Source organism: Ascaphus truei, chromosome 8 (assembly GCF_040206685.1).
Source record: "Ascaphus truei isolate aAscTru1 chromosome 8, aAscTru1.hap1, whole genome shotgun sequence".
Classification (NCBI taxonomy): domain Eukaryota; kingdom Metazoa; phylum Chordata; class Amphibia; order Anura; family Ascaphidae; genus Ascaphus; species Ascaphus truei.
Window position 1 is genome coordinate 34,906,718 of NC_134490.1, and position 27,123 is coordinate 34,933,840.

The 27,123-nt window shown below is 48.6% G+C and overlaps 2 protein-coding genes across 3 annotated transcripts in view; one reads left to right on the forward strand and one right to left on the reverse strand.

Moving 5' to 3' along the window:
* Window positions 1–13,975, reverse strand: part of SH3GL1 (SH3 domain containing GRB2 like 1, endophilin A2) — a 29,650-nt gene extending 15,675 nt beyond the window's left edge. Inside the window, exons 1-3 of one of the 2 annotated variants that reach the window (XM_075611380.1) lie at window positions 13,803–13,967; window positions 694–804; window positions 100–168 (exon numbers count right to left, since the gene is read on the reverse strand). In XM_075611380.1, coding sequence (XP_075467495.1) covers window positions 100–108 — 9 coding nt within the window. In that variant the 5' untranslated portion in view covers window positions 109–168; window positions 694–804; window positions 13,803–13,967. Of the gene's footprint in view, window positions 1–99; window positions 169–693; window positions 805–13,802 lie in introns of both variants that reach the window. The other variant, XM_075611379.1, reaches the window with a different exon arrangement.
* A 549-nt stretch (window positions 13,976–14,524) lies between these two features.
* On the forward strand, window positions 14,525–26,807 carry CHAF1A (chromatin assembly factor 1 subunit A). The gene is made up of 15 exons (XM_075611357.1): window positions 14,525–14,817; window positions 15,336–15,380; window positions 16,285–17,024; window positions 17,463–17,504; window positions 18,794–19,035; window positions 19,601–19,661; window positions 19,769–19,837; window positions 20,452–20,678; window positions 21,075–21,315; window positions 21,894–21,974; window positions 22,266–22,361; window positions 23,975–24,224; window positions 25,068–25,558; window positions 26,067–26,157; window positions 26,475–26,807. Exons 1-15 carry the CDS (start codon window positions 14,751–14,753, stop codon window positions 26,558–26,560), a joined length of 2,829 nt encoding a protein of 942 aa, XP_075467472.1. The 5' UTR covers window positions 14,525–14,750; the 3' UTR covers window positions 26,561–26,807.
* Window positions 26,808–27,123: the final 316 nt, after the last annotated feature.

The following is a 27,123-nucleotide window of genomic DNA, read 5'->3' on the forward strand; positions in this document are numbered from 1 at the left end:
TTCCAATCGCTCAGGCCCAGGGCCATTGCTGAACGCAGCCTTTTGATTGGTCAGTCTCACATTCCTTGTGGTGTGAAGCCTCTGATTGGTCGCTCTCACCTTCTCCATCTCTTTGAAGTCCTCATCAAGTTTGGTCCCCTCTGCTCCTCCCACCTTCTCGCTCACCAGCTGGGGAAGAGAAACGGATTCCAGTCAAGTGACTGCACACAGCCTGCAGCTCCCACTCCCACAACAGAACAGCTCCAGGTTTGTGTAGCGGAGGCCTGGGACTTTTTTATCCGCTTGTGAATTAAAATAAGTATGTCAGTTTAACGCGTTCACTGTAAGAGGTGCAAGCATTGCAGTGCACTGCACATTGATACACAGATGCATACCTTGCACTGCACAGTGATATGCACAGGCACACACATTACACGCCGATATACATGTATTGCTCCAGACAGGGAGCCACGTGTCCGGCCCTGTTATCAGGGGATCATTTTGGTGAAGCGAGGGTTGCCCCAGCCACTACACAATGTTAAAAGATCTCTCCGGTATATTGGTAAAATAAAGCGGTTAGAGACGGTGAACGGACAGGGAGGAGTCAGGACATGGAAGAACAGAGAACACTGTTAGGGATTGGTGGACAACTCGAACCGGTTAGAACAAAAATAAAAGAAAATGTATTATACTACATAATTAAAAATAACATACTGGGGACAAAACAAAAAAGGTTCTCCTCCCACGCGTTTCACGCTGTTATGGCACTTTCTCAAGGAGTGTTTTTTTGCTTTGATTCAAGGTGTCTTGTGAGCTGCGAATGGTCTATCCTTTCCATGAAAAAAACAGAGCAGGGAACAGATAAAGGGGAGTAAAATATGAGAAAATAATTATAAACTGATAAAATTATAAGAAAGTGTGCAGGAGAGACAGAGTGAAAGTAAAACAGAGTCTAAGAGGGTGATGGTAAAACAGAGTATAAGTGTGAGAGAGTGAAAGACAGAGAGAGAACATTTAATAAGAACGGATAACAGAAGTTAAGTAGAACAGTACGTTAATCCGTTAAGTAGAAAAGCATATACTGTTGTTAGAATAAGGACATAACAAGTGGTGATAAGGGATTAGTAGACATACATACATACATACATACATACATACATACATACAATATGGAAACAGGCACTCCAGGACTTAGGAAAGGAAATAAAGTTTATTGCAAAACTATCAACGTTTCGGTTCTCTACAGCCCTGCGTGCTTCCCGAAGGCATTTAAATGAAATGCCGGGTGAGCGGCGAAGGCCTCTAAACTTCACTTACCTTGGCTCAGACAGTTTCTGGAGACGCAATGCGTCAAATGACGCTGCGTGGTCACGCCATGGCAACGTGACGTCAGATTGCCGGAGCCAAGGTAAGGTGGGGGGGGGGAGGGGGGGGGGAGAAAGACGGCAGGAGAAAATTATTGCACACCCCTGCTCTGCAGGAGCCTCTCCCTCCTGTAGAGCCGAAACGTTGATAGATTTGCAATAAACTCTATTATTTTTTATTTTTTTAAGTCCTGGAGTGCCTGCTTCTATCGCTAGATATATACAGATAAACAGTGGCGAAAAAAAGTTTGCAAACCCCTTAGGATTTTCATATATTTTACTTTTCACATATTTCAAACCTAAAAGGTTATTAGATCTGAATCTAACTCCTAATAATAGATAAAGATAACCTGATCAAACAAATGACACAAAACACGACTTTTTCAACATTTATTTATCCAGAAACGATTCAACATTAAATATCCATGTGTGAAAAAGTATGTGAACCTTTAGATTCAGTACCTGGTGGCGCCCCCTTGAGCTGCAATAACTTCAACTAAGCGTTTCCTGTAACTGCTGGTCAGTCTCACATCGGTTTTGGGGAATTTTGGCCCATTTCTCCTTACAGAACTGTTTCAGCTCAGTGACATTTGAGGGCTTCCTTGCATTGACAGCTCACTTCAGGTCCTGCCACAACGTATCGATAGGGATGTGGTTTAGGTCCGGACTTTGACTAAGTAATTCTAAAACTCAGAATTTTTTCTGCAGCCATTCTGTTGTAGATCTGCTTGTATGTTTAGGATCACTGTCTTGCTGCATGACCCACTTTCGCTTCAGCTCACGGATAGATGGCCTGACTTCTCCTCTAAAATCTTCTGATACAATGCAGAATTCATGGTTGTGTCAATGATGGCAACCCGTCAAGATCCTGAGGCAGCAAAGCAATCCCAAACCATCACACTCACCACCATGCTTGACTGTTGGGATGAGGTTCTTCTGTTCAAACGTAGCGTTTGGTTTTCGCAAAACACAACGTTTCTGATTGAGGCCAAAAAGTTCTACTTTTGAAACATGTCCAAAGAACATTGTTCCAGAAGTCTTGTGGATCATCTATTATGTGCTTTGGAAAACATCAGACTTGTAACAATGTTATTTTTAGAGAGCAGTGTTTTTTTTCTTGGCTATCCTTACATGCACACCATTCTTGTTCTGTCTTTTTCTGAAAGTCGAGTCATGAACACTCAGATTAGCCAAAGCGATAGTGGTCTTCAGATCCTTCGATTTTACTCTGCGGTTCTTTGTGACCTCCTGGACGATTTGCCAGTTTGTCCTTGGAGAGATTTTGGTAGGACGACCGCTCCTGGGTACAGAGTGACTTGATCTTTCTCCATTTGTAGACTGTCGGACAGTGAATTGGTGGAGCCCCAAATCCTTAGAAATGGTTTTGTAACACTTTCTAGACTGAGCGTCAATAACAGCTCGTCTTGAGTTCCTCTGAGATTTCTTTTGATTGTGGCATGACGTGGCACACACCTGTACACAACGTTTCTTATCTTCATATAGGGTGGGGCCTCCCAAACTCACCCCTAAAGATCTACCTAATTAAACACCTGATTAAAATTATCCCCTTTAATTTAGCTGATAAAACCAGAGTGTCACTTACTTTTGCACATACCCTGACTCTGAATTACTCATCGTCTAATTCCTACATCATTTTGATTCAAAAGACATGGAATTGGTTAATATAAACCCTATAGGATATGTAAGAAACACACACACACACGAGTTGGATAAAGGACCGGGAGGCCCGAAATGTCGCTCCCCTAGTCTTGTACTGACCCCTTGTGCTTGTCTGATGCATTAAACCCTTGCTAAGTATTTACTTTACAGAGTGCTGCAGATTTTTTTTATTTTTGGTCTATCTATTCTGTTGCTGGATGGAGGTCCCGGCTGCACTGCAAGCACCCCGATTCTCAGCTAAATTATTTGTAGTCATATTTTTTTAAAATTATATTGAGTGCCCTGAATTTATATATAAATAAAGCAGAAAATAGCCGTGTTAGTCCAGTTGCGATAGTGCACAATAAATGAGTTCTTCAGTATTCGGTGATACCTTTTTTATTGGACTAACAATTTATGTCATAGGACAAGCTTTCGAGAGTTATCCTCTCTTCTTCAGGTCAAGAGATATATATATATATATATATATATATATATATATATATATATATATATATATATACACATACATACACACACACACACACACACACACACACCTATGTATCGAGACATATATTCATACCCAGACATCGATATACACAGAGATAGCTGTATGTATACATACACACGTCTCCATACATACATAGACAGACACACATCTATACTGGTTTTCACCAATAAAACGCCACGATCAATCATTGGGTATTTTCGGTTAGAAAAAAATAAAGAATTAAATAGTAATTAGCCGTGGTGCGCTTCCCAAATGAATATGGCTGCGCGAAAAGAGGCAGCAGCAGCACCAGGACCCAACGGGGGAAGGAGGAGGAGTGAGACCACCAGGTACTGCAACCCCTGCCACTGGCACACAGAGACCCAACCACGATGTCAGGGGGAATCTATTGCCATTTCATGTGTGTTTGCGGTAAAAAAAAAAAATGAAAGAAAGCTAAACACAGAATTATACTGCTTTGCTATTTTTTATTGTTATATATTATTTAAAAACAAACTTTTTTTTTTACACCCACACACCCACACCCCCACACCCCCACCCCCACACCACCCCCCCCCCCTCCCACACACACACACACCATAAAATTGAGGGAGGAAGAGAGCGTACAAATAGGAGAAAGTGAGAAACTATTTCGAAACAGATACCTATTCAAAGCACCTGCACACAAGTTATCTGGGTCACGCATGACAATAGACACAGACACGCAATGAAGACTGCAGGTCGCAGTGGTACACAACCAGAACACTTAATAAGAGACTGAAGCAATAGGGACAGTCACTGTTCTAAGCTGCTGGTGTCCTGGGAGGCTAGTCTATTCAAGGTTTAATCATCGCTGTGCCTCTTCCATTCACGGTGGAGAAGGAATAGCTGCGGATCAGAGATTACAGTGACCAGGACACGTCAGTCAGGAGTCTCCTCAGGACGACAGCGATCCAGCTATGTGGGGCAGCATCAACACTCACGTATTTCCAACTCCCCCCCCCCCGCCAGTGCCAGCCCCTGGGTTACAACGTTTTTACAGAGGAACCGCAGACCCCCATCTTAATTTTACACTTTGTATATCAATCTCAGCCCTGGCGCGGTGCAATACAGGTTAGATTTATTTTCTTGTAACAATTGCTGTGGTTCGTGCTTCACCCTCATCTTTGGAGTAAAGTAACGGTCTGGGTCTCCAAGTATACGCAACGGATTTATGTGGGGACCGCAAAAGGGGACCCGGTTAGTCCCTACACCCCACTATACCTCAGGCGGCCGTGGCCCCCGACATACTACAAATTAATGTTCACAGTGCACCACGCGCGGCGGCAGACACGCGGGTGCACCACGCGCGGCGGCAGACACGCGGGTGCACCACGCGCGGCGGCAGACACGCGGATGCACCACGCGCGGCGGCAGACACGCGGGTGCACCACGCGCGGCGGCAGACACGCGGGTGCACCACGCGCGGCGGCAGACACGCGGGTGCGCCCTTCATGAGAGAACACACACGTGCATCATGCACGGCGGCATTACACACACACAGACAGACAGGTGCGCCCTGCATGGTGGAATACACGCAGGTGCGTCATACGCGGCGGAACACACATTTTAGTGCACGTATACACATAGGCACTGCACGCCGATCTACACCATGCATTGCAATTGTTGCAGGTCTCTTTGGCATGGAAGGGATTAACAGGGGTGAAGTCCCTTTAATGGTTTAATTTCTAATTAGGCAGACACATTTCTCTCTGTATTAGACGCTGGGTACAAAAGCTAGGAACACTTTGATGTGATGTATTATACAAGCTCACAGCTTCCATTCTAAAAGAATAAAGGTGCTCCAGATGCGAGAAATCCACAGGCTTTGTATTTGCAGTGCAGGGCCGGGCAGGTACAGAGCCCCGATAGGGACACAGCTGAGGACTGACTCACCTCTTATCTACCTAATCCCTGTGCACTGGGATCCCACTGTAATACTATAAGGGCCGTTCTATACGGTGTGCGGTATGCCTGTGCTAACGCGCGTGCACGTGCCGCATGCTTTTCGTGTGTATGCTGTGAGTGAAGGTACTGTGTGTCTATGTGTGTGTGTGTTTATATATAATGTGTGTGTGTGTTTATATATAATGTGTGTGTTTATAGATATGTATATATGTGTGTATATATATATATATATATATATATATATATATATATATATATATATGTATATGTGTGTGTTTATATATATATGTATATGTGTGTGTCTGTGTGTCTGTGTGTGTGTGTGTTTGTGTGTATGTATATGTGTGTGTGTTTGTTTATATGTGTGTGTTTGTGTGTGTATGTATATGTGTGTGTGTCTGTGTGTGTATGTATGTATGTATGTGTGTGTGTGTGTGTGTATGTGTGTGTATGTGTGTGTGTGTGTGTGTGTGTGTGTGTGTATGTGTGTGTGTGTGTATGTATGTATATGTGTGTGTATGTGTGTGTGTGTGTGTGTATGTATATATGTGTGTGTGTGTGTGTGTGTTTATATGTGTGTGTGTGTGTGTGTTTATATGTGTGTGTGTGTGTGTATGTGTTTATATGTGTGTGTGTGTGTGTGTTTATATATGTGTGTGTGTGTGTGTGTGTGTTTATATGTGTGTGTGTGTGTGTGTGTGTTTATATGTGTGTGTGTGTGTTTATATGTGTGTGTGTTTATATGTGTGTGTGTGTGTGTTTATATGTGTGTGTGTGTGTGTTTATATGTGTGTGTGTGTGTGTTTATATGTGTGTGTGTGTGTGTGTGTGTGTGTGTGTGTTTATATGTGTGTGTGTGTTTATATATGTGTGTGTGTATATGTTTATGTGTGTAGATTATGAGTTATGTATTAAATATTAAAATAAAAATGTAATAAAAATATTTTTTATTTATTTAACTTTGACTCACACTCCTCACACTCCTCACACTCCTCACACTCCTCACACTCCTCACACTCCTCACACTCCTCACACTCCTCACACTCCTCACACTCCTCACACTCCTCACACTCCTCACACTCCTCACACTCCTCACACTCCTCACACTCCTCCTGAACTACCAATATCCGGGTCCGCCCCAAGCTCCCTGCCGTGCGCAGCCCTATTATAGAATGGCTGGCTGTCCTCAGCCAACTAAAACTCGCGCACGCCCGCACTATAGAACAAGTTAAGGCTGTGACACATTCCCCAATACAGGCATACCCCAGTTTAAGTACACTCGCGAGTAAGGACATATCGCCCAATAGGCAAACGGCAGCTCACGCATGCGCCTGTCAACACGTCATGAATAGCAATACCACCTCCCTACCTGTACTGAAGCTGTGCGCAGGCGGGGAGACTAAAGAGCCTGTTACAAATGCGTTATTTACATCATATATGCACGTATATGACGATTGCAGTACAGTACATGCATTGATGTGGAAAAAAGGTAGTGCTTCACTTTAACTACATCTTCGCTTTACATACATGCTCCGGGCCCATTGCGTACCTTAATGCGGGGTATGCCTGTATTAGGAAGTCTCTGTTATATCTTAATATTGATGTGATACAAAATGGGATAAGTACGAAAGGTATCAGATACTTGAATCGTCAGGTATATAAAAAATTAAAACTATTTATTGGTTACATACTAAAAAACACAGAACAAAATACATAAAGAGACAGGGAGACGCGTTTCGCACCGAATAGGCCACTTCCTCAAGAAGTACTACTCCTTTAGAGTGCGCCTATTCGGTGCGAAACAGGTGGGGGAGATTCCTAGTCACTTGTTGTATTTTGTTCTGTGTTTTTTAGTATGTAACCAATAGTTTTCATTTTTTATATACGTGGCGAGTTGCTCTATTTTCTACGGGGATGCGGTCCCACCAATTCTCCTCTTTTCTTTCCGTTTAATCATATTACTTATGCTGATAAGACTAATAAGAGCTCAAATATAAACACAGACATACAGATACCCAGCAGCAAGACAGGCAACAAAGCACGACGCAGCCACCGCACAGCGTCGGGAGCCCCAGCCACCGCCGGGAGCCAGGCGACCCAGCCACCGCACAGCGCCGGGAGCCAGGCGACCCAGCCACCGCACAGCGCCGGGAGCCAGGCGACCTAGCCACCGCGCAGCGCCGGGAGCCAGGCGACCTAGCCACCGCGCAGCGCCGGGAGCCAGGCGACCCAGCCACCGCACAGCGCCGGGAGCCAGGCGACCCAGCCACCGTGCAGTGCCGGGAGCCAGGTGACCCAGCCACCGTGCAGTGCCGGGAGCCAGGCGACCCAGCCACCGTGCAGTGCCGGGAGCCAGGCGACCTAGCCACCGCACAGCGCCGGGAGCCAGGCGACCCAGCCACCGCACAGCGCCGGGAGCCAGGCGACCCAGCCACCGTGCAGTGCCGGGAGCCAGGCGACCCAGCCACCGCACAGCGCCGGGAGCCAGGCGACCCAGCCACCGTGCAGTGCCGGGAGCCAGGCGACCTAGCCACCGCACAGCGCCGGGAGCCAGGCGACCCAGCCACCGCGCAGCGCCGGGAGCCAGGCGACCCAGCCACCGTGCAGTGCCGGGAGCCAGGCGACCCAGCCACCGTGCAGTGCCGGGAGCCAGGCGACCCAGCCACCGCACAGCGCCGGGAGCCAGGCGACCCAGCCACCGCACAGCGCCGGGAGCCAGGCGACCCAGCCACCGCACAGCGCCGGGAGCCAGGCGACCCAGCCACCGCACAGCGCCGGGAGCCAGGCGACCCAGCCACCGCACAGCGCCGGGAGCCAGGCGACCTAGCCACCGCACAGCGCCGTGAGCCAGGCGACCCAGCCACCGCGCAGCGCCGGGAGCCAGGCGACCCAGCCACCGCACAGCGCCGGGAGCCAGGCGACCCAGCCACCGCCGGGAGCCAGGCGACCCAGCCACCGTGCAGCGCCGGGAGCCAGGCGACCCAGCCACCGCCGGGAGCCAGGCGACCCAGCCACCGCACAGCGCCAGGAGCCAGGCGACCAGCCACCGCACAGCGCCGGGAGCCAGGCGACCCAGCCACCGCACAGCGCCGGGAGCCAGGCGACCCTGCCACCACACAGCGCCGGGAGCCAGGCGACCCAGCCACCGTGCAGTGCCGGGAGCCAGGCGACCCAGCCACCGCACAGCGCCGGGAGCCAGGCGACCCAGCCACCGTGCAGTGCCGGGAGCCAGGCGACCCAGCCACCGTGCAGTGCCGGGAGCCAGGCGACCCAGCCACCGCACAGCGCCGGGAGCCAGGCGACCCAGCCACCGCACAGCGCCGGGAGCCAGGCAACCCAGCCACCGCACAGCGCCGGGAGCCAGGCGACCCAGCTACCGCACAGCGCCGGGAGCCAGGAGCCCCAGCCACCGCTGGGAGCCAGGCGACCTAGCCACCGCACAGCGCCGGGAGCCAGGCGACCAGCCACCGCGCAGCGCCGGGAGACGAACGACCCAGCCACCGCGAAGCGCCGGGAGCCAGGCGACCCAGCCACCGCGCAGCGCCGGGAGCCAGGCGACCCAGCCACCGCACAGCGTCGGGAGCCAGGCGACCCAGCCACCGCGCAGCGCCGGGAGCCAGGCGACCCAGCCACCGTGCAGCGCCGGGAGCCAGGCGACCCAGCCACCGCACAGCGCCACACACCACTGGGAATCAGGCAATAAACACACAGCACCATGAGCCTGGCAACAACACACGGACACTCTTAGGTGGGATGTAATATCTTGCTCTGCCAGAAGGATCTGTGATAGTGACTCGTTCCTTTGGCAGAAAATAAGGTGCCACATTGCAGGAGGCGGGTTCCTATTCTTACTGAGCACTCAGTGCCCTTGTTACAGTGGGAGAGCAGCAAAGGAGCGAGACCTCACAGCTCACTATTTACCTTCCATCCTCGCTGGGACCTGCCCTGCATTGTTCATAGAAGTTCTATTTATTTTTCACTCGCATGACTTGTTCCTAGTGTGCGAATGCAACACCTCACAGTGTGACTGCAGGGACACAGGGCAGGAACAGTCAGGACCCCCCAATCTGGCCCCAAATCACTATGCTGCTGTAAACACTCAGACCTATTTGGTCTCCGGCGTTTTCCCGTTTATACCCTTGGGGTGTATTAATCAATGTCCCCTTGTTGCAAAAGTGGAGCCAACAAAACAGAACCAGATTTAATACACAAAAGGAGATTCCCTGAAAGTAATGTAATCTTTATCTATAATAAATCTGGTGCAACACTTTTGCTCCAATTCTGCCACCGAGGTATTTTGATAATAGACCCCTTTGTGTTTATCCCAAGTAGTATTGAATTCCTGCTGTATCAAACCTCAGAAAGTCCCCTAGGGGACCAAAAATCAGCTATTTATCTCAAGTGCGTAACACATTTGTTTTATATTACGCATATGTGCCGAATCTTTACCAGATCTACTGTAGGGCAGTGATGGGATTTGTTTCGCTGTGTTCACCACCGCCCCTGCGGGAAGGCTGGTCCATGCTCTCATTAGTTATTCAGTGAAGTACTTCCTCACATTTCCTCTTATTCACGCCACTCGAGTTCCTCTCCTTTATCTCAAACATCCCCAATCCCGCGGGCCACTTTGAGGTCGCTTAACATCTTTAGAACCTCTTTATTGGATCTCCTCTGATCTCCAGCAGATGTGACCTGTAGGACTGGACACCAGCCAAAGCCCAACTGCTGATCTGTAATGTGCATCACTTCCTTCCTGCTGTCCATATTGTCCTCTGTGTATTAGGACTAACATAGGTAATAGTCTTCCTGAGAAGGGATCTTGTACCGCTGGTTGGGATTCTAGGAACTCCGTACTAGTTTTCATTTTCAGAGGGGGGTGTTGCATGTACAGCCCCCTCCCACCCCTCCTTCAGGAGGCCTCTTCCTCTGCTGCTGCTGCTGCTGCTGCTTCCTCCTCCTCCTCCTCCCCCCCAGCTTAGGACCCTGATTCAGCTTTTGGCTGGAGATATTTGGAGCAGTGTCAGGATCTTGGCAGAGACACAGCTGCTGAGGATGGCCAAAAAAACTGCACGAAAACAGCTGCTGTGAGAGGCACCCCTTCACTGCCAGGCCCTCCCTCCACACATCGTAATCCTAAACCTGAGGTGCTGTAACCCTTCCACTGCAAAGCAATATAAAAAGATGCAATACGGTGCAAGCCCTTCCCGCAATAGGTTAGTACTGTATTAGCTACAAGTTTAGTGGGAGGCAGGGATGTGCTTGCACAATATCTCCAGGAGCCAAAGAGGGACAAGGGACAGCTTTAATGCCGACTGTGCGCGGTGTGTGTCTTTGAGCTTCCCGCTGAGAAATATATATCACTAACCTCCACCAGTCCCTCACACTCACTCACCTTCTCTATACACTGCTGCCCTGACATTCACATGCGTCATTCCCACCCCACAAGACAGAGGAGGGGCAAGTGTGATACCCCACTCTGTTCTGCACACTTTCCGTCACCCTGTCTGGTATTTTCTCTCTCCTCTGTCTGACGAGCTCTGGTTAGGAGCACACACAGACCCCATTATACAGTTGTTTTTTTCATCAGTAAATACACGTGGGATTGGGAAGGTCTTTCACTGATCCAGTCAAACAAACCATGTTTAAAATGATTCCTCTTCTTTGAATTACGGAGAGTCATTGTTTTCTTCTGCTCCAATAATCCTTTATTGAAAGAGATATATATATATATATATATATATATATATATATATATATATATATATATAAAAGATATATATTAGATATATATATATATTAGATATATATTATAAAAAATTATTATTTACCAGATGTTGGTCCGGGAAACAGAGACAGCACACAGCCAGGTAAGTATCTGGCTGTGTGCTGTCTCTGTTTCCCGGACCAACATCTGGTAAATAATCATTTCATGTGTGCATATGGGATAAGCATCAGTGGATCAGTAGTTTACAGTGTGCCAACTGCCCTTGTTTTTTGTGTATATATATATATTTATTATTATTTTTTTTTGCACCAACGTGCACAATAAATCCCAGACCCAAAGAGCTCACAATCTAATTCTAGTGCATAAGACACACAGGAGTACAAGTGACTTGCCCAAGGACAGCTGACACTGAGTTCACATTCTCTTTTAGGACCAAAATGCTCTAATGGCAGTGCCTTTACCCACATGTGACACCTATAGGTATATTTATTTAAAGTTATTTTGTAAACAGGGCGCTCCAAGACTTGGGAGGGTTTTGATTCCCTCTGGCTTTTTCCCTTGTGTGATATCACTGTCCTCCATCCCCTAATCTTCATAGGCTCTCTCATAAGCCCAGGGTGGAATATGGGCGAAGAAAACATTTGATTGACCAACGCTTTAAATTTGGCGAGCCCAAAGAAATTTGTTTTGTAATGAATCTCCAAAATATTTAAGCATGGTTAGATTTGTTTAAGGAAGCCATTTGAATTTACATTATTTACAAAAGGTTGTTTCACTTGCACATTTTAAAGGTTGTGTTGACCCTAAGCTCCTGCCTACTCCCTCCTTGATGTGTGACTGAATACTGATATTACTGTATGAAATTGTAACGCGTTATATGTTTAAATGCACTAAAGAATAGAACCCATTTAAACTCAACATGATAATGCTCTTAGACACTAAAATAAGAGGACTTCAATCTGATATGGGGTTTCTTACACACCATCAGAATGTTTTGTAATGTTTCTCCCTGTCTCTTAATTTTAATGAGTACTTTTTTTTTGAGTACTTTTTATTTATAATCTTTGAGTATTGCCTGACCTGAGGAAGCGAGAGAACTCTCGAAAGCTTGTCTTGTAATATCTATGGTTAGTCAAAATTAAAAAGGTATCACCTAATACTGAAGTACTCATTTACTCTGCACTATCGTAACTGGACTAGTGCAGCTATTTCCATTTAATGCATTAATTTAAAGTTCACACCCTTCTTCTCCCCCTTCACTCTGCTGGTGGATATATGGTGCTACATGCTCTCCACATTTCTCACTATCCCTTTCATCCATTTATTGCCCTGTCTGTTTATTTACCATCTACTCTGCAATGAATTCCCACCTCCTATCTCAGGCCGCGCTTATAGTACCGTCGACGTGTGACGTCACCGCAAGCGAAAGTTGTATTTCGCATTGCGGCGGCGTCACAAGCGTCCAGGCTCCTGATGTGTTCAGGGGCTGTCACATGAGGCGACAGCCCCTGAAAAATCAAATAATTACTGTAAGCACAGCCTTAGATTGTGATTTTATTTTTTTATATCCGTATTAAACTCATGGAATCTCTGTAAATCAGTATTGAGTATTTGCTTTATCCGAGGAAGAGAGAACTCTGAAAAGCTTGTCTTATATCTATTGGTCAGTCCAAATAAAAAAAAAAAGGTATCACCTAATACTGAAGTACTCATTTACTCTGCACTATCGCAACAGGACTAGCACGGCTATTTCTACTTCATTCATAAAGAGCTAGATGACTGCCCAGCTCTGTGTACATATACATATACATATATACACATACACACACAGATCGCTAGTGACACACACTTTAGGATTAGGACAGGCTGTTACATAACAGTGGCTCTGAGTCAACTGGTAAGCATATGTTACAGCAGCACACCCTATACTGCGCCCCACATTGCACCCAACATACAGCTGCCCAGCTCTTGCAAGTATAATGTGGGGCATTATTACATTGAACACCTGTACACACCAACAACCAAAGTGTGAAGCAGCTGCAATGCTGTGACATGAGGAGGTCAGGATTCCTCACTGCCCCAGGGTGTCACTAGATGTGCATGGCTTCTAGAGGCGAATCTGCTGTAATTTGGGGAGGGTTCCGTTAATTATAAGCACTAGTATCACCCCCCTACCCTACACACAGTTGTGTCACCGGGAGATCCTCTGAATCTGTGAGATCTCTGGGTACAAATAAAGATACATACATTTCAATGGGAGTTCAAGAGACAGACTAGGAAAAAGAAAGTCACTTCTAGTGACAGTCCACGGACCCTTCAGAATCCATCTGCCAGCACTAAGAGGTGGTCCTCATCCTGGAACCAAAACAGAGGGGGGGGGCCTACAATGCCATATACAGGGGCCCCAGTCAAAGGGAATCACTCAGATACTGGCCCCCCGATCAAGGGGACCCCCTCCCCCAAGATAATAGCATCCCAATCAAGGGGGAACCTCACCCAGTGGTCACAAATAAGAGAATCCCCAGATACGGGGGGGGGCATAAACATGGTGGGAAAGAAACAGGGGCACATAGCTCCCTCAGATAGATGCCAATTGGGGGGGTCCATTCACAGGGCCCTACTGCCCCCTCCTCACCTGGCTGGCCTTGTAGAACTGCTTCTTGAACCCGGCCACAGACATGACGCCGGCCGGTGGGACTCACGGACACGGAACTCGTACACTCGGACTCCCGGACACAGCTCAGCCTCCTCTCCGCCCCCTCCTCAGGAAATTACATGGCAACCGCTCACTTCCGGTAAGATGACAGGAAGAGGGGGCGGGCTCGGGGGGAGGGGCTTCTTCCGGCCAAAGCGCTGTCACTCACAACGGGGTGAGAGGAGACTGAAATGCGGGGCGGCCACCTTTAAATCGGGCAAAGCACAAGCGCTGAGAAGCAAAGGGATATATGACCGTGTACGATACCAATACAATCACTGTAACATGTATATATTACACACAACAGGATAATTATATGTAATGCAGGGCCGACGCTGCGTGGGGGCTCTGTGTGCTGGCTTCTGGTTTTCCAGTCCTTTAACCTGCCCTACTCTCACAGCAGGCAGTGCCTCCATTAAAGATGGCCACGGGGGCTTCAAGCCTTGTGACGCAGTTTAGGTCCCTGCCCACCGCAGGGGGCTGAGATTTACAGCCAATCGTTGTATGGAAAGGAAAGTTCCGCCTATAATTATTGTGACGTAGGGTTTAGCCAATCAATCAGCGGGTCGTAATTTGCCACTTGCATCCAATCCCGGGCGTCCAAAACAGAGCGAGCCTGTGGCATATACGGAGCTGGCCGGGGATTGGTTCAGTTTTTTGCCCGAGGTCACATGAGTGTGTCCGGCCAATCGGGTGCTAGGGCGGCCGGCTGCTCCGACCCTTCCCGCCAAAATACAAGCGCGAGACACAGGGCGCGCGGAGCGCGAAGTTTACCGGGGACGGGACTGAACCAGGGCAGGGCACACCGAGACCGCGGGGAGGGGCCAGTGAGACCGCGGGGAGGGGTCCGTGAACGGCTGCAGCGGCCGGGTGTCTGAGTCTGGAGAGATGCCGGGGACTGAAAGACCGGAGAACGGAACTAAGACCCGAGAGAAAAGCAAACGGAGCCCGGCAGGTAAACACAGGGATTTAACCGTGCGTGTAACTGACGTCACGTATCTTCTGACTGACGTCACGCGTCCTCTGACGGTGTGTGACGTAAATATACCTGGTCGTGACATCGTTTAGCCCAATTAGGAAGCGAAATATCCTCCATTAACAATAACACCTTTCTATATTACCCCGCTGTCTAACACTGATATACACGCATGTGACCTACGCTCCCCCTATATAACGCTGCTACATAGGGCTGTGACAGACCCCCTCCCTCGACATAACGCTGTAACACAAAAGACACAGCTACCCCATATAAACCACCCCATATAACGCTGGGACAGACCCAACCCCCATATAAAGCTGCTAAAAAGGGATGTCATTGCAGACCCCCCCCATATAAGACTCTAATAGGCTGTGACAGACCTTCCCTTCTATATAACACTATTAGGAGAGCAAGACGTTCCTCCTCTAACCCCAGTTATGAGGAGTTATGACCCAGTGCACTGATTGGGGGCATCTTCATTTTTTTTTCTGCAGCCAAATCAACACCCAGAGCTGCACCAGGAAAGAAGATGGTTCAAGGTACTATAACCGGGCTGGAGGGAGATTGGGTGGCCATTTATCTATTTGCCCCCTCAAAAAGGTCAAAATGCAAAGATCTGCGGTACCCCCCCAAAAAAAAAAAATTCCTCCAGCTTGTTACCCTAAAATATCTACTGTGAGTCTAGAACTCTAGCCCAGATATATGCATATACAAATACTATTGCTGTGGTTGGTCTTGTATTTTTAAATAAACTGCATTCTTTATTATAACTTGGATGATTACAGTAAACAGAATGGTGGGTAGCTGTGTTGGTACTTACTTCCATGTTGTAACAAAGGAGGGAGAGGGAGCATGATCCCTTTTATTGGGCCAACAAATAGTAAATGTGTTACAAGCTTTCAAACCTCTTGGGGTCCTTCATCGAGAAGGAACATTTTAAACCCATTTTAAACCCATTATGTATAATATTACAATAACAGCAATTATTGTCTGAGTTATATATCCACTATGGCAAAGTATTTTTCAGGGAGTCAGGCCCCAGGTTGTCACAAAACACAGGTTGCGTATACTGCCCTACATGAGTGAGCCATTTGATTAGTCATTGTCTTAATTTAAAGCAGTAATGCAGAAGGTCCTCCGGATGTGAACTGAGCTACTACTTTTTAAGCCGTTTCCCAAGTTCCTCCTGGGGAAACGGCATGGCTGCCAAGTCTCATCGGATCCACAGGAACTTACAATGTCATTGGTTGCAGCTTCCTATTGGACGATAGCCTTGTTTTCACTGAATGCACTGGTACCTGCACCAGTAAGGATGGAAACCAGAGGACCCCCCCTCTGTTCCAAATATGTAAGGCTGACAGGCCTGCAGTGTGAGGCGGCGTCTCGCATGCTGACAGGCCTACAGTGTTTTATCTGCTCATTTTAATGTTCTTTATTTTCCAGCTCGGTTACCTTTCAAGCGCATGAATCCTGTCCCAAAGGAGGAGGAAGGAAATCTGAAACCGAAGAGAGTTAAAAGCAGCCAGAATGCCTCAACCCAAAACAGCCTTCACCCGCTCAACACGTCCACAGAGGACCTGGAGAATGACTGTGAAATGGAGACAGAGGAACTGCCTCCGCTCTCAAAGACTGTGAACGGGAGGGGGCCACTGGACCAGTTTTTCAGGAAGAGCGCCAAAGGCAGCCATTCGACCCAATCCATCACCATTGACCTAACAGAGGACTCAAACAGTGGCCTCCCCAACCAGACCACGCTACATAAAGAGACCCCCACAGACCTGACAAATGGAACTGCCCCCCAGGAGAGCAGCCCACCCAGCTTTCTGAAGTCCAGTCAGACTGACCACTGCAATGTTTCTATGCAGGCTGAGACTCAGGAGCAAGCTAACTGTGCTAAACTTTCAGAGCTGTGCTCCGACTTGCAGGAAGCTAGAAAACCGCAGAGCAATAACACATTTGTGAAGCAAATAAGGCTGCCTGTGGTAGTACTGGAGAAGCTTGTAGTTACAAAGCCGTCGCCCGTGGAGGAGGGAGAGCACGAGGAAGATTCCTCTGCAGAAGAAGACTCTGCCACCCTTTCCTCCCCCAGTTCCTCGGTTTCTGGGAGCTCTCCTGATGGCAAGACAGGTCCCGAGCACAGGGACCGTATCAGCCCCTCACCGGCCACCACACCGGTGCATAAAGTGAGTCCTCGTACTCTGGCCGCTGCTTGTACACCCGCACTATGGGCTGGCTACTGCTCCGGCCTCTTTCAGTGTGGGAGACAGGAGGGGTACGTCCTAGTGAGTGCACAAGATGAGATTGCCAGCGTGTGATTAAAACCGGCATTTTCCCATATAAACACTTTAGTCAGAAAATAGTAATGTACACATTTGCCCTTAATGTGACAGTTCTTGCTGCAGCTAACCACTGTCTATAACCAAGTGCAGTTCAAGGACCCTGTATCCTGTAAGATGTTCAAATGCTGCTTTTGGTGAATCAGATTGGATTACTCTGAGATTTCCATTTGAAACAGATACTTTGGTGCATCTGCACAATTCAAATGTATTCTACTCGCTTTTTCCAGAGATGAGAAATGTTCCAACGCGTGTGTAAAAAGTATGTTTCTTCTTTTCTTTCAGGTTACTGGGAACAAACCTTCTACAGAAAAGAAAAGACAAAGAGTAAGTTTGGTTGTAAAATACTGCATTATATTATTTCGGCAGTGGGTGCGGTCTGTGACCAATAGACGCATGTCATCTTAATTGGGTAAATGTTTATTCGTGATTAAAATGAACGTGCTGTATGTTGGCACCGTGAATTGCCACACTTCAAACCTGCATCGGTCTCCTAAAACAGCAGAGGTTAAAGCAGCATTTTACTTTACAAGAGCTTTTCTTGCCCTTTCCAACGCTGTTTGTTTTTAAAATCTAATGCTTCGTTCAGGAGGTATAAACGTTTTAACTATTAACTGCCTGGATGGTTGGAGAGCTCCAAGCGACACTACTTTTTTATTGTAATAGGTTTGAAGCCAGGAGGTCTGCGGAGCTGAACCGTGTTGACTTCAGCTCCGGGGGTACTTGCCTCCCGTAGGTTCTGCCGGTATCTCTCTGCAGTTTAACGCTCCGCGTCACGTGAGCCAATAGGAAGAGACCAGAGATGAAGTTGCATTCTTATTGGCCCGTGGGACTATAAAACAGCCATATTGATCACCCAGCCAGGGCTCTTGGCAGCACCTAACGAGGTAATTATCTCTGGAAGTAAGGGGTCCCTGGAGCTGAAATCAACATAGTTCAGCTCCGGAGAGCCCCCGTTTAAAAAAAAAAAAAAAAAAAACAGGTGTTGCTTGGAGTGTCTCTTTAAAATGAAGCTCTCTCCCAGAACTCATTGGAAGTCTAAAGGTTACCATGGAGCCCCAGCAGCTAGAGAGGAACAAAGCATGTTTTGTTTTGTTTTTTTTAACACTAGAAAAGCATCAATAAAATAAACTGGACCTGCTCAGGGGGCCAAGATAGGAACGTAGAAGTAAAACTTATAAAGACTTCTGGGGGGATTGCTGCTTTATTGAACCCACTTAATTTTCACCCCATCCTATGCAGATGTTAAGGGCCGATTTTCTCTGCACCCCCACACTGTTTCTTGGGGCTAAGAAGCTCTAGTTATCTGGAATCCTCCAATGTGGAGCGCAGATCAACTGTGTATCTTCAGTGGGGTGGGATTCTGAGCATGACTTGCTCATGATATGGGGAACTTGCTAGTAACAGATTTGGGGGTTAACCCCTTGGTGCCAGAGGGACCTCTGCAGTGCGTTGGTGTCCCCTCTGGAAGCGAAGAAGTTTGAACCTGGACTGTTGGTGTTCTGTGGCATCCTTGCGAGGGGCAACCTGCCTCCTGACCTGCAATGCCCAGGAGCCGTGGTAGAGGAAATTCCTGACCTGTGTACGGTTCTCACCCGCGCGCTCTCCCCCCGCAGGACAAAGAGCAGGAAGAAAAGAGGAGGAAGCTGCAGGCCGAGAAGGAGGAGCGAGAGCGGGTGAAGGAGGAGGCCAAGGTAACCAGGGAACGAGCGAAGGAGGAAGCGAAGAAGAAGAAAGATGAGCGGGAGAAGGAGAAGGAAAAGGAGAAGAAAGAGAAAAAGGAGAAGGAAGACAAGGAGAAGGCGGAGAAACTACGGCTCAAGGAGGAGAAGAAAAAGGAGAAGTTGGATGCCCTGGAGTAAGTTTCTTTGCTCTGGTGTGGGGAAGGTGGCGGGGCAATGGGTCAGAACTTTGCACGCACGTTGCATGGTGGTAGTTTACACACTTGCTGCAGGAGGCATGGAAATGGTTAATTTGGTTGCTCTGGTTCCCAAAGCAGCAGTGTTACCACCTCAGTACCTCTGACGTGGCACTCAATGCATGTCCCCCCTGCCAGAGCCATTGCAGTGCTACCTGTTTTGGTTATCCATTTAGCACTTGTATCCAGTTGCCTGGATGTGATTTTTAAGATGCAGTAGTATTACACACTGAGTCACAAGTAGTGAACCGGGGTCTAAAGCACATGTGGAAGGTTGCTCTCATCCCCAACAGTCGGCTCATACTGATAATGCTCAGGAGGTAGGTATAATGCTGACAGCAATTAGATGTTTTATAATAAAGACACAGACTATTCCTGTTTTCAAACCAAGAGCTGACTCCTGTTTGCATTACAGGCCCTTGGTGTGTGGAGTGAGGATGCGGTTTCTTTGAATATTCTGCATTCATCTTGTTAATTCCTCTCTGCCGACTGTTTTGTTTCAAAGGGCTAAACAAGAAGAGAAACGGAAAAAAGAGGAGGAAAAGCGGTTAAAAGATGTGGAAAAGGTACAGCTCGTACTTTGTACAAAAGCACTTGTTTTATGGTCTGTGAAATAGTTACCACCTAATTGTGATTCCTGTGTGTGAGTGCCCTTTTCACATTTGTTTCCTAGCATATGAAAGCAGGGAAGGCTGAAATCACAAGGTTTTTCCAGAAACCCAAAACTCCACATGCCCCCAAGGTAAGAATCACTTTTGGTAAAAGGGTTTCACTTGGCACCGGTGTTCTGCAGGACTCGAGCAGAAATCTCGCCTTCCCTCACCAGCCACGAGACCTGTTCATCCCCAGTCTCTCAGACCCAGCAAAATCCCACAGCTGGTGCAGGGGTCGGCAACGCCCGTCCTCAAGGGCCACCAACAGGAAAGGTTTTCAGGATACCCCTGCTTCAGCACCGGTGACTCAATCTTTGACTGAACCACCGGTGCTGAAGCAGGAATATCCTGAAAACCTGACCTGTTGGTGGCCCTTGATTGGAGTTGCCGACCCCTGCTTTGGTGAGAGCTGAACTGCCCCTAGTTAGTTCTTCCATTCTTGACCCTTACTGGGTAACACATTTACTGACTTGTTCAGCCTCATCGCTGGCACGTCACAGAGGAGGACATTATATATTGAGGCGCCGTATTAAAATATTGTGTCTAAAGGGATTTGTTAAAGCCTAAGCATGTTATGTTTAAAGATGCACTTGGTAACGGGGATATACCTGTGTGTCTTGCCCTCCCCCCTCTCTCGCTGAGTTTGCTCTAACCTGTTCTTCCTTTCTCCCCTCTTCGCCCCCCGCCCTCTGGCTCCTCTCAGACCTTTGCCAGTTTCTGTGGCAAGTTTGCCCCCTTTGAGATTAAGAAGAACATGGCCCTGGCCCCTCTGTGCCGCATTGACTTTGACCAGGAAGCCTCCGAGCAGCTGGACGAGCTCCTGCAGCAGCAGAGCTCCGACCGGTCCTTCCTGAGGGAGATAAAGACCCGGGCGCTGCGCAGGTCGGAACGCACCGTGGTGCTGCGCAGGGGCGTGGCCGCGGAGAGCAGGTGTGTGGCGGGCGCCTCATGCTGTATCTGCGCCAGGGGTTTACAACCTTGTTACCACGGAGGCATCCATTTTATTTTTCTGAGCTTTCCGGGAGTCTTGGCTTCCCTGTTGTACTCTTATAACCTAAAAACCCATCGTTGTAGTAGTAGCCTGTATTCTAATTTTGTTTTCGTATGCATATATAAAGTAACCTTTTTGTTTCCTTAATCATTTTGGAACGCTACATGGATTATACACAATCTGCTTATTTTATAGCTTTTATTACATATAAGGAGTCCGAGTGAAACCTCCAGGTCTCTTACCATGCCAGTAATCCCTGGGAATAGATATTATTCGGGTTACAGTGTAAAGCTGGTGTTCGATATGGACATCCCTCCATGTGCTCTCCTCCGCAGTGATGTGATGGCAGTGACCAGTGAGGCAGACGAGGTGCAGGTCCTGGAGGAGCCGGACGCTGCCCTGGATGGGGAAGTGATGCTCGTTGAGTCAGAGAAGAAGGACGATGTCCCAGAGCGCAGGAAATTTGGACGAATGAAGCTGCTGCAGTTCTGTGAGAATCACCGTCCTGCGTACTGGGGCACGTGGAACAGAAAGAGTCAGGTCATCTGCTCACGCAAACCCTGGACACAGGACACTGTGAGTTGAGAGATATATATACATATATATATATATATATATATATACACTGCTTGTGTATAGGGGGAGACGGCTAGCACCACCGGCTGTTAATACATAGCACTATGTACATGTAAATCCTAATTTATGTAGCCCCCAGTCATATAGACAACAGTACAGGAAAGACCAGGAATACGGCAAATTGAAATGCAATACAGGCATCAAACCTAAAAGTAAACATTAGGCAAAGACATCCTTGTCCTGAAGAGCTTGCAGTCTGAGGAGGAGACCTGCACACACTGCAGGTGGTGTATGTGTTGTGGTTAGCAGTACAGGAGAGAAACATGCTTTATTCAGAAGGTATTTGTGAATGTTTGCACAGAATCAGTAGTATAATACATGAGCATTTGTAGAAAGAAATGTGCGCTGTACTTGGAAACACTACGTGTGCCTCCGGCAGCGCATCGGTATGGTGTAATCTGCTTCACTGTTGTCCCGTTAATAGATCATTGATTCATCTCCAGGTTAAAGTGTAAAACAAAAGATTTTGCCAGGATCTAAAAAACCCTTTATTTCCTTTTTTAAATGTCTTTTTGCAGAAGCTGTTGGACTATGTAGTAGACAGTGATGAGGAGTGGGAGGAGGAGGAGCCTGGGGAGTCTCTGTCCCACAGCGAGGGGGTGAGTGGAGACAGGAAGGTGACCTTCCTGTGGTGCTGACTAGAAGGATGTTAAATGGAGCTGAACTGTGTATCATAACGGACCCAGAATAAACCGTGACACTGATAAAAGGTGACACAATCAATCCCTTATGTGCTGTGTGGCCCTGCAGAGAACTTAAATGAGGATACGTAGAGTTGTCACATGAATCTTTTTGCCCCGGGCCCCTCTCCCCGGGCCCCTCTCCCAGGGCCCCTCTCCCCGGGCTGCTGCTTTGCTGCAAGTTTAGTTCTGTATTTCCATGTTTGTTAGGATGACGACGATGAGGCTGGAGAGGATGAGGAGGACAACGATGGATTCTTTGTGCCTCACGGTTACTTGTCTGAGGATGAAGGAGCCTCCGAGGTGGTGAGTGCCGGAGAAAGGGAGTGAGCGTATGAGCCAAAGCAGTGTGCGTACTTCTGAGGGTGCGAACGCAGGCTTTTTTTTAGAGAAGAAATAACATTTAGGCTGCGCTTCTAGTGCCCGGCGACGCGACGTCGCTCCGGAACAAATACATTGACTTCGTCGCAAGCGATTATAGTAAGCGCGACGGCGCGACCAAAAATGTTGAAGTATTTGATTTTTTTAGAGAGTCGCCACGTGGTTGTCTCTAAACCAATCGGAGACCGTGGCTCGCCCCCTTTCGTGACGTCCCAGGCCTTGTTGCCAGCGACGTCGCATCAAATTATAACTTTGGCGGGTAACGTCATCGGTCGCCAGCACTATAAGCGCGCCCTTACTGTTATCTTTGGTTAGGATGCAGACTTTACATGTAGAAATGCAAAATATTACTTGGTGATCCACCCTTCAACCTGCACAAACATCCAACACCATGTTTTTAAATCTGATCACTGAGCTTTCTCAGCAGATTTATTTTCTTTTATCAGAATTCTAGTTGGATGTTCCCCCAAGCAAATAACTCCTTATGTAAGGATTCACAGGCGCGTCTCCCTGAGACTTTATTACTGGCCCTCACAATGTGTCTGACACTTTATGTTCCTATGGGTTGTTTGTAGTAGTGTACCATGTAAAATATCTCAGTACCTCTGCTCCCCCCTCAGTGACTCGCGCTCTCAGTACCTCTGCTCCCCCCTCAGTGACTCGCGCTCTCAGTACCTCTGCTCCCCCCTCAGTGACTCGCGCTCTCAGTACCTCTGCTCCCCCCTCAGTGACTCGCGCTCTCAGTACCTCTGCTCCCCCCTCAGTGACTCGCGCTCTCAGTACCTCTGCTCCCCCCTCAGTGACTCGCGCTCTCAGTACCTCTGCTCCCTCCTCAGTGACTCGCGCTCTCAGTACCTCTGCTCCCCCCTAAGTGACTCGCGCTCTCAGTACCTCTGCTCCCCCCTCAGTGACTCGCGCTCTCAGTACCTCTGCTCCCCCCTCAGTGACTCGCGCTCTCTGTACCTCTGCTCCCCCCTCAGTGACTCGCGCTCTCAGTACCTCTGCTCCCCCCTCAGTGACTCGCGCTCTCAGTACCACTGCTCCCCCCTCAGTGACTCGCGCTCTCAGTACCTCTGCTCCCCCCTCAGTGACTCGCGCTCTCTGTACCTCTGCTCCCCCCTCAGTGACTCGCGCTCTCAGAACCACTGCTCCCCCCTCAGTGACTCGCGCTCTCAGTACCTCTGCTCCCCCCTCAGTGACTCGCGCTCTCAGTACCACTGCTCCCCCCTCAGTGACTCGCGCTCTCAGTACCTCTGCTCCCCCCTCAGTGACTTGCGCTCTCAGTACCTCTGCTCCCCTCCCGGTCCGTGACTTGCGCTCTCAGTACTTCTGCTCCTCTCCCGGTCCGTGACTTGCGCTCTCAGTACCCCTGCTCCCCTCCCGCTCCGTGACTAGCGCTCTCAGTACCCCTGCTCCCCTCCCGCTCCGTGACTAGCGCTCTCAGAACCCCGGCTCCCCTCCCGCTCAGTGGCTCGCGCTCTCGTTACCTCTGCGCAGTGGCTCTCAGTACTTACCTCCGCTCCCTTCTGCCGTCTCAGGAACAAACAGACCCAGAGAATCAGAAGGTGCGTCAGAAGTTGAAGGCTAAGGAATGGGATGAGCTGCTGTCCAAGGGGAAGAAGCTCCGCTTTCTGCAGCCCAGAGTGATCGGCTGTGTGTGGCAGGGCAGTGGGGCCAGTGAGATCAGGGTACTGCAGAGATTTGCCACCTGTGTCCTGGAGCTGCCTGCCGCTGAGGAGGAATTGGCGCAGGAAGCCAGTGGCAAGCAACGGTTTAAGGACTGGAAAAGTAAGGGGGCGGGGGTCAACAGAATTAACCTTTTCATGGATGGGATCACCCGTGAGCCATAGAATATATTATAAACCACTTCAGTCCCTTTTAATTGCTGAGATGATGGAGCTTAGATAAAACTATACAGGGAAATCCATACAAAGAAACCTACCTTGATGTATTATACAGCCTGGTTCAGGCCCAGGTTTGATGGATTTCTGGATACGTCCTGCAGTGCATCAGATTCCGGACAGAAACTCAACTGTCAGCGGAAACCCATTAATACATTGATATTGGGGAGTGTTGGGGGATAATGGGCTCTCGGGAGGATGCTCTGTAAGAGTAAACCTTATTACTATATCCTGGTCAATAAACAGATGCCAAACATGGATAAGCAAAGAGACCCTGGGGGAGACTAGGGCAGGGGTGCGCAAACTCTTCTCCCTGCGCCCCCCTACCTGCTCGCTCTGCTCCAGAGGCAAATTACGCCAGGTTGCCATGGTGACGAGTCGCTGGAAAGTTATGGTAAAGTTGCAGAGGCGTCACTCAATTCCCAGCATTTAATTGAAATGCCTTCAGGAGAGAACGCGGCCTGTAACGGCCACGTCACCCCTAAAAAATCTTGCACCCCCCCTGCTCTAGGATATGTTATGGGTATTGGACTGCAATCTTGCGTTAACTGCCTGTCGAGTTGATGGCAGTTAGCTCAGGATCGTGGTGCTGTAACCGATTATTGGAGTTTCTCTTTTCTACGTTATTTGCATTTTATCCTATTGTCGGCGTGCGTGCGTACGTGTACAAGGAGTAAATTTGCCCCTTACCCCATGCAGTCTTAACATCCCCCTCTTCTCCCCTGCTCAGTTCTGTCTCACCTCCTCCCACTGCTCCACGGGAATGTGAATGGCAGCAAAGTCATCATCCAGGAGTTCCAGGAGTGTTGCCGTCGCGACCTGTTCTCTGAGGGAGGTGCTAGTAACATGCCGGGCAGTGGAGGCACTAGTCCCAGCAGCCCCAACTCCAGACCCCTCACACCCAGCAATGACGTTGTCATGCCCTCAAAGGCCCGCCTCAAACGTATCATCTCTGAGAATTCTGTGTACGAGAAGCGGCCGGACCACCGCAGGTGCTGGTATGTGCATGCAGACGTTCTGAAGAGCTTCGAGCAAGAGAAGCTGCCTGTGCCGTGCCAGTGGACTTACCTCACCCTCCTGAGCTCATCCATTCGAGAGGACAGCAGTGCCAACGGGCCAGCTGGGGGATCCACACAGACCACGCCAGTGTCCGGAAAGCGGAAATCAGCAGGGAGCATGTCCATCACCCAGTTCATGAAGAGAGCCAAGGAACTGGAGACGGTGAGAGGCTAGAACACCGCACAAACGCTGAGCTCTTAGCTAGCATCCTCTCTACAGTTTTACAGGAGCAGGCCCTGCCTGAGAGCCAACTGTAACATCTCCCTGTACCTCGGGTAGTGATTTGCTAATGGTCACAAGGAACTGGAATGAGGGGGATAGGGAGGAGACTCGCACCACACCCTGTGATTACCACAGGGCCCCATCTCAATCCTATTGGGCAGAGGCAATACAGGTTACTGTAGGTGTGACGCTAGCAAGAATTTGGGGTCCACAAGGGCGCCATTAGTCATGAGCCAATGCATTTCCAGTAATGAGCAGTGTAGGCCCTGCTACTTCAGGTTCTGTTAGACCCCTCTCCCCTCTGTCGCACCCATTCCCACCCCTTCTATCTCTGTGGTACCCCCCTCTCTCTCCTCTGCCTCCCATCTTCTCAGAAGGCCGGTTCCCCCAGCAGGCCTTGCTTCAATGCAGCCGCTTTTTAACATCCTGGCTGTTGTGGGTTGTTCAGACAGGAGCTGTGGAGACGGACGGTTTCCAAGCAGATACGGAGGAAGAGGATGATGATGACTGTATTGTGGTGGGTGTGCAGCCAAGAAAAGGTAAATATACACTGAGTGTGCAAAATCCAGGGCATATAGAGGGAATGAACTACAGAGGGAGTGGGTCAAATGCGCGATAAGACTCCTTCATGGACTCATACGTTTCGTGCTATTCTCTTTCTCTCCCCCTTCCCTCATTAGGAGGTTGGCACATCTGACCTCTGTTTATATGGAGTGAGGTTTCATTGGCCATAAATGCATAAGCTGATACATTTTTGGATGCTGTAATATAAAACTGGTGATCTTTTCCACAATGTCACTCACCAGGCAGCGCTGTCCTGCTTGTTTACATGTGTTCTGTGCTCTGTGCCCCTCAGATGCTGAGTTCCAGCAGACAGCCCCGGAAAGCGTAATAATGGAGGTGACCTCGGGTGAAGCTGCTGGTGTCACAGTCTCTATTTAAGCTTGAAACATTAATACTAATTGTATGTATGTAGAATTTTTTTAGGACATTTTTTTTTTAAACGCCTGCTAAAGGTTTGTAAGTGATGTACGAGGCTACAGACTTTGTCCCCGTGTAAAGATGACAGCACTTTGTTCACAAGCAACTTCCAAAAAAGTAAACCAACTGCTGATTCGCTCGTATGATAATTCAGACTGTATAAAGATTGCCCATTAGTCCGTCTTTAATAAAGCATTATTCAAATTCAGACTGTACATGTGCCTGTGATGTGTATGCAGAGGTCTGCTTTTTTCCTTGTAAGCTTGGCTCACACTTTGCAGCAGGATGCTAAACCTGGGGGCGAGGTCCTGCTACTGCCAATGATGCTAAAGTGGCTGCTGGTTTGTGGGAGTTGGTAAGTGACACAGGTAGCACTGAAATATACAAGGGGCAGAAGCTGCAGCAACCTAATTGGATCACAACCATGCTGCACATAATAGGAGCGTTTGAGAGTTATGTGGCTTGTATCATGTGACCGTTCCCTTCTCCCACCGTGAAGTTTGGTGAGGGGATGTATGCAGACT

Bases quoted from the DNA above. Each gene is read 5' to 3' on its own strand.
- CHAF1A (XM_075611357.1), top strand. From the start codon at position 14,751: ATGCCGGGGACTGAAAGACCGGAGAACGGAACTAAGACCCGAGAGAAA. The intron at 17,025-17,462 runs GTGAGTCCTCGT...CTTTTCTTTCAG, and splicing joins CCACCACACCGGTGCATAAA to GTTACTGGGAACAAACCTTC. The intron at 19,838-20,451 runs GTAAGAATCACT...GGCTCCTCTCAG, and splicing joins AAACTCCACATGCCCCCAAG to ACCTTTGCCAGTTTCTGTGG.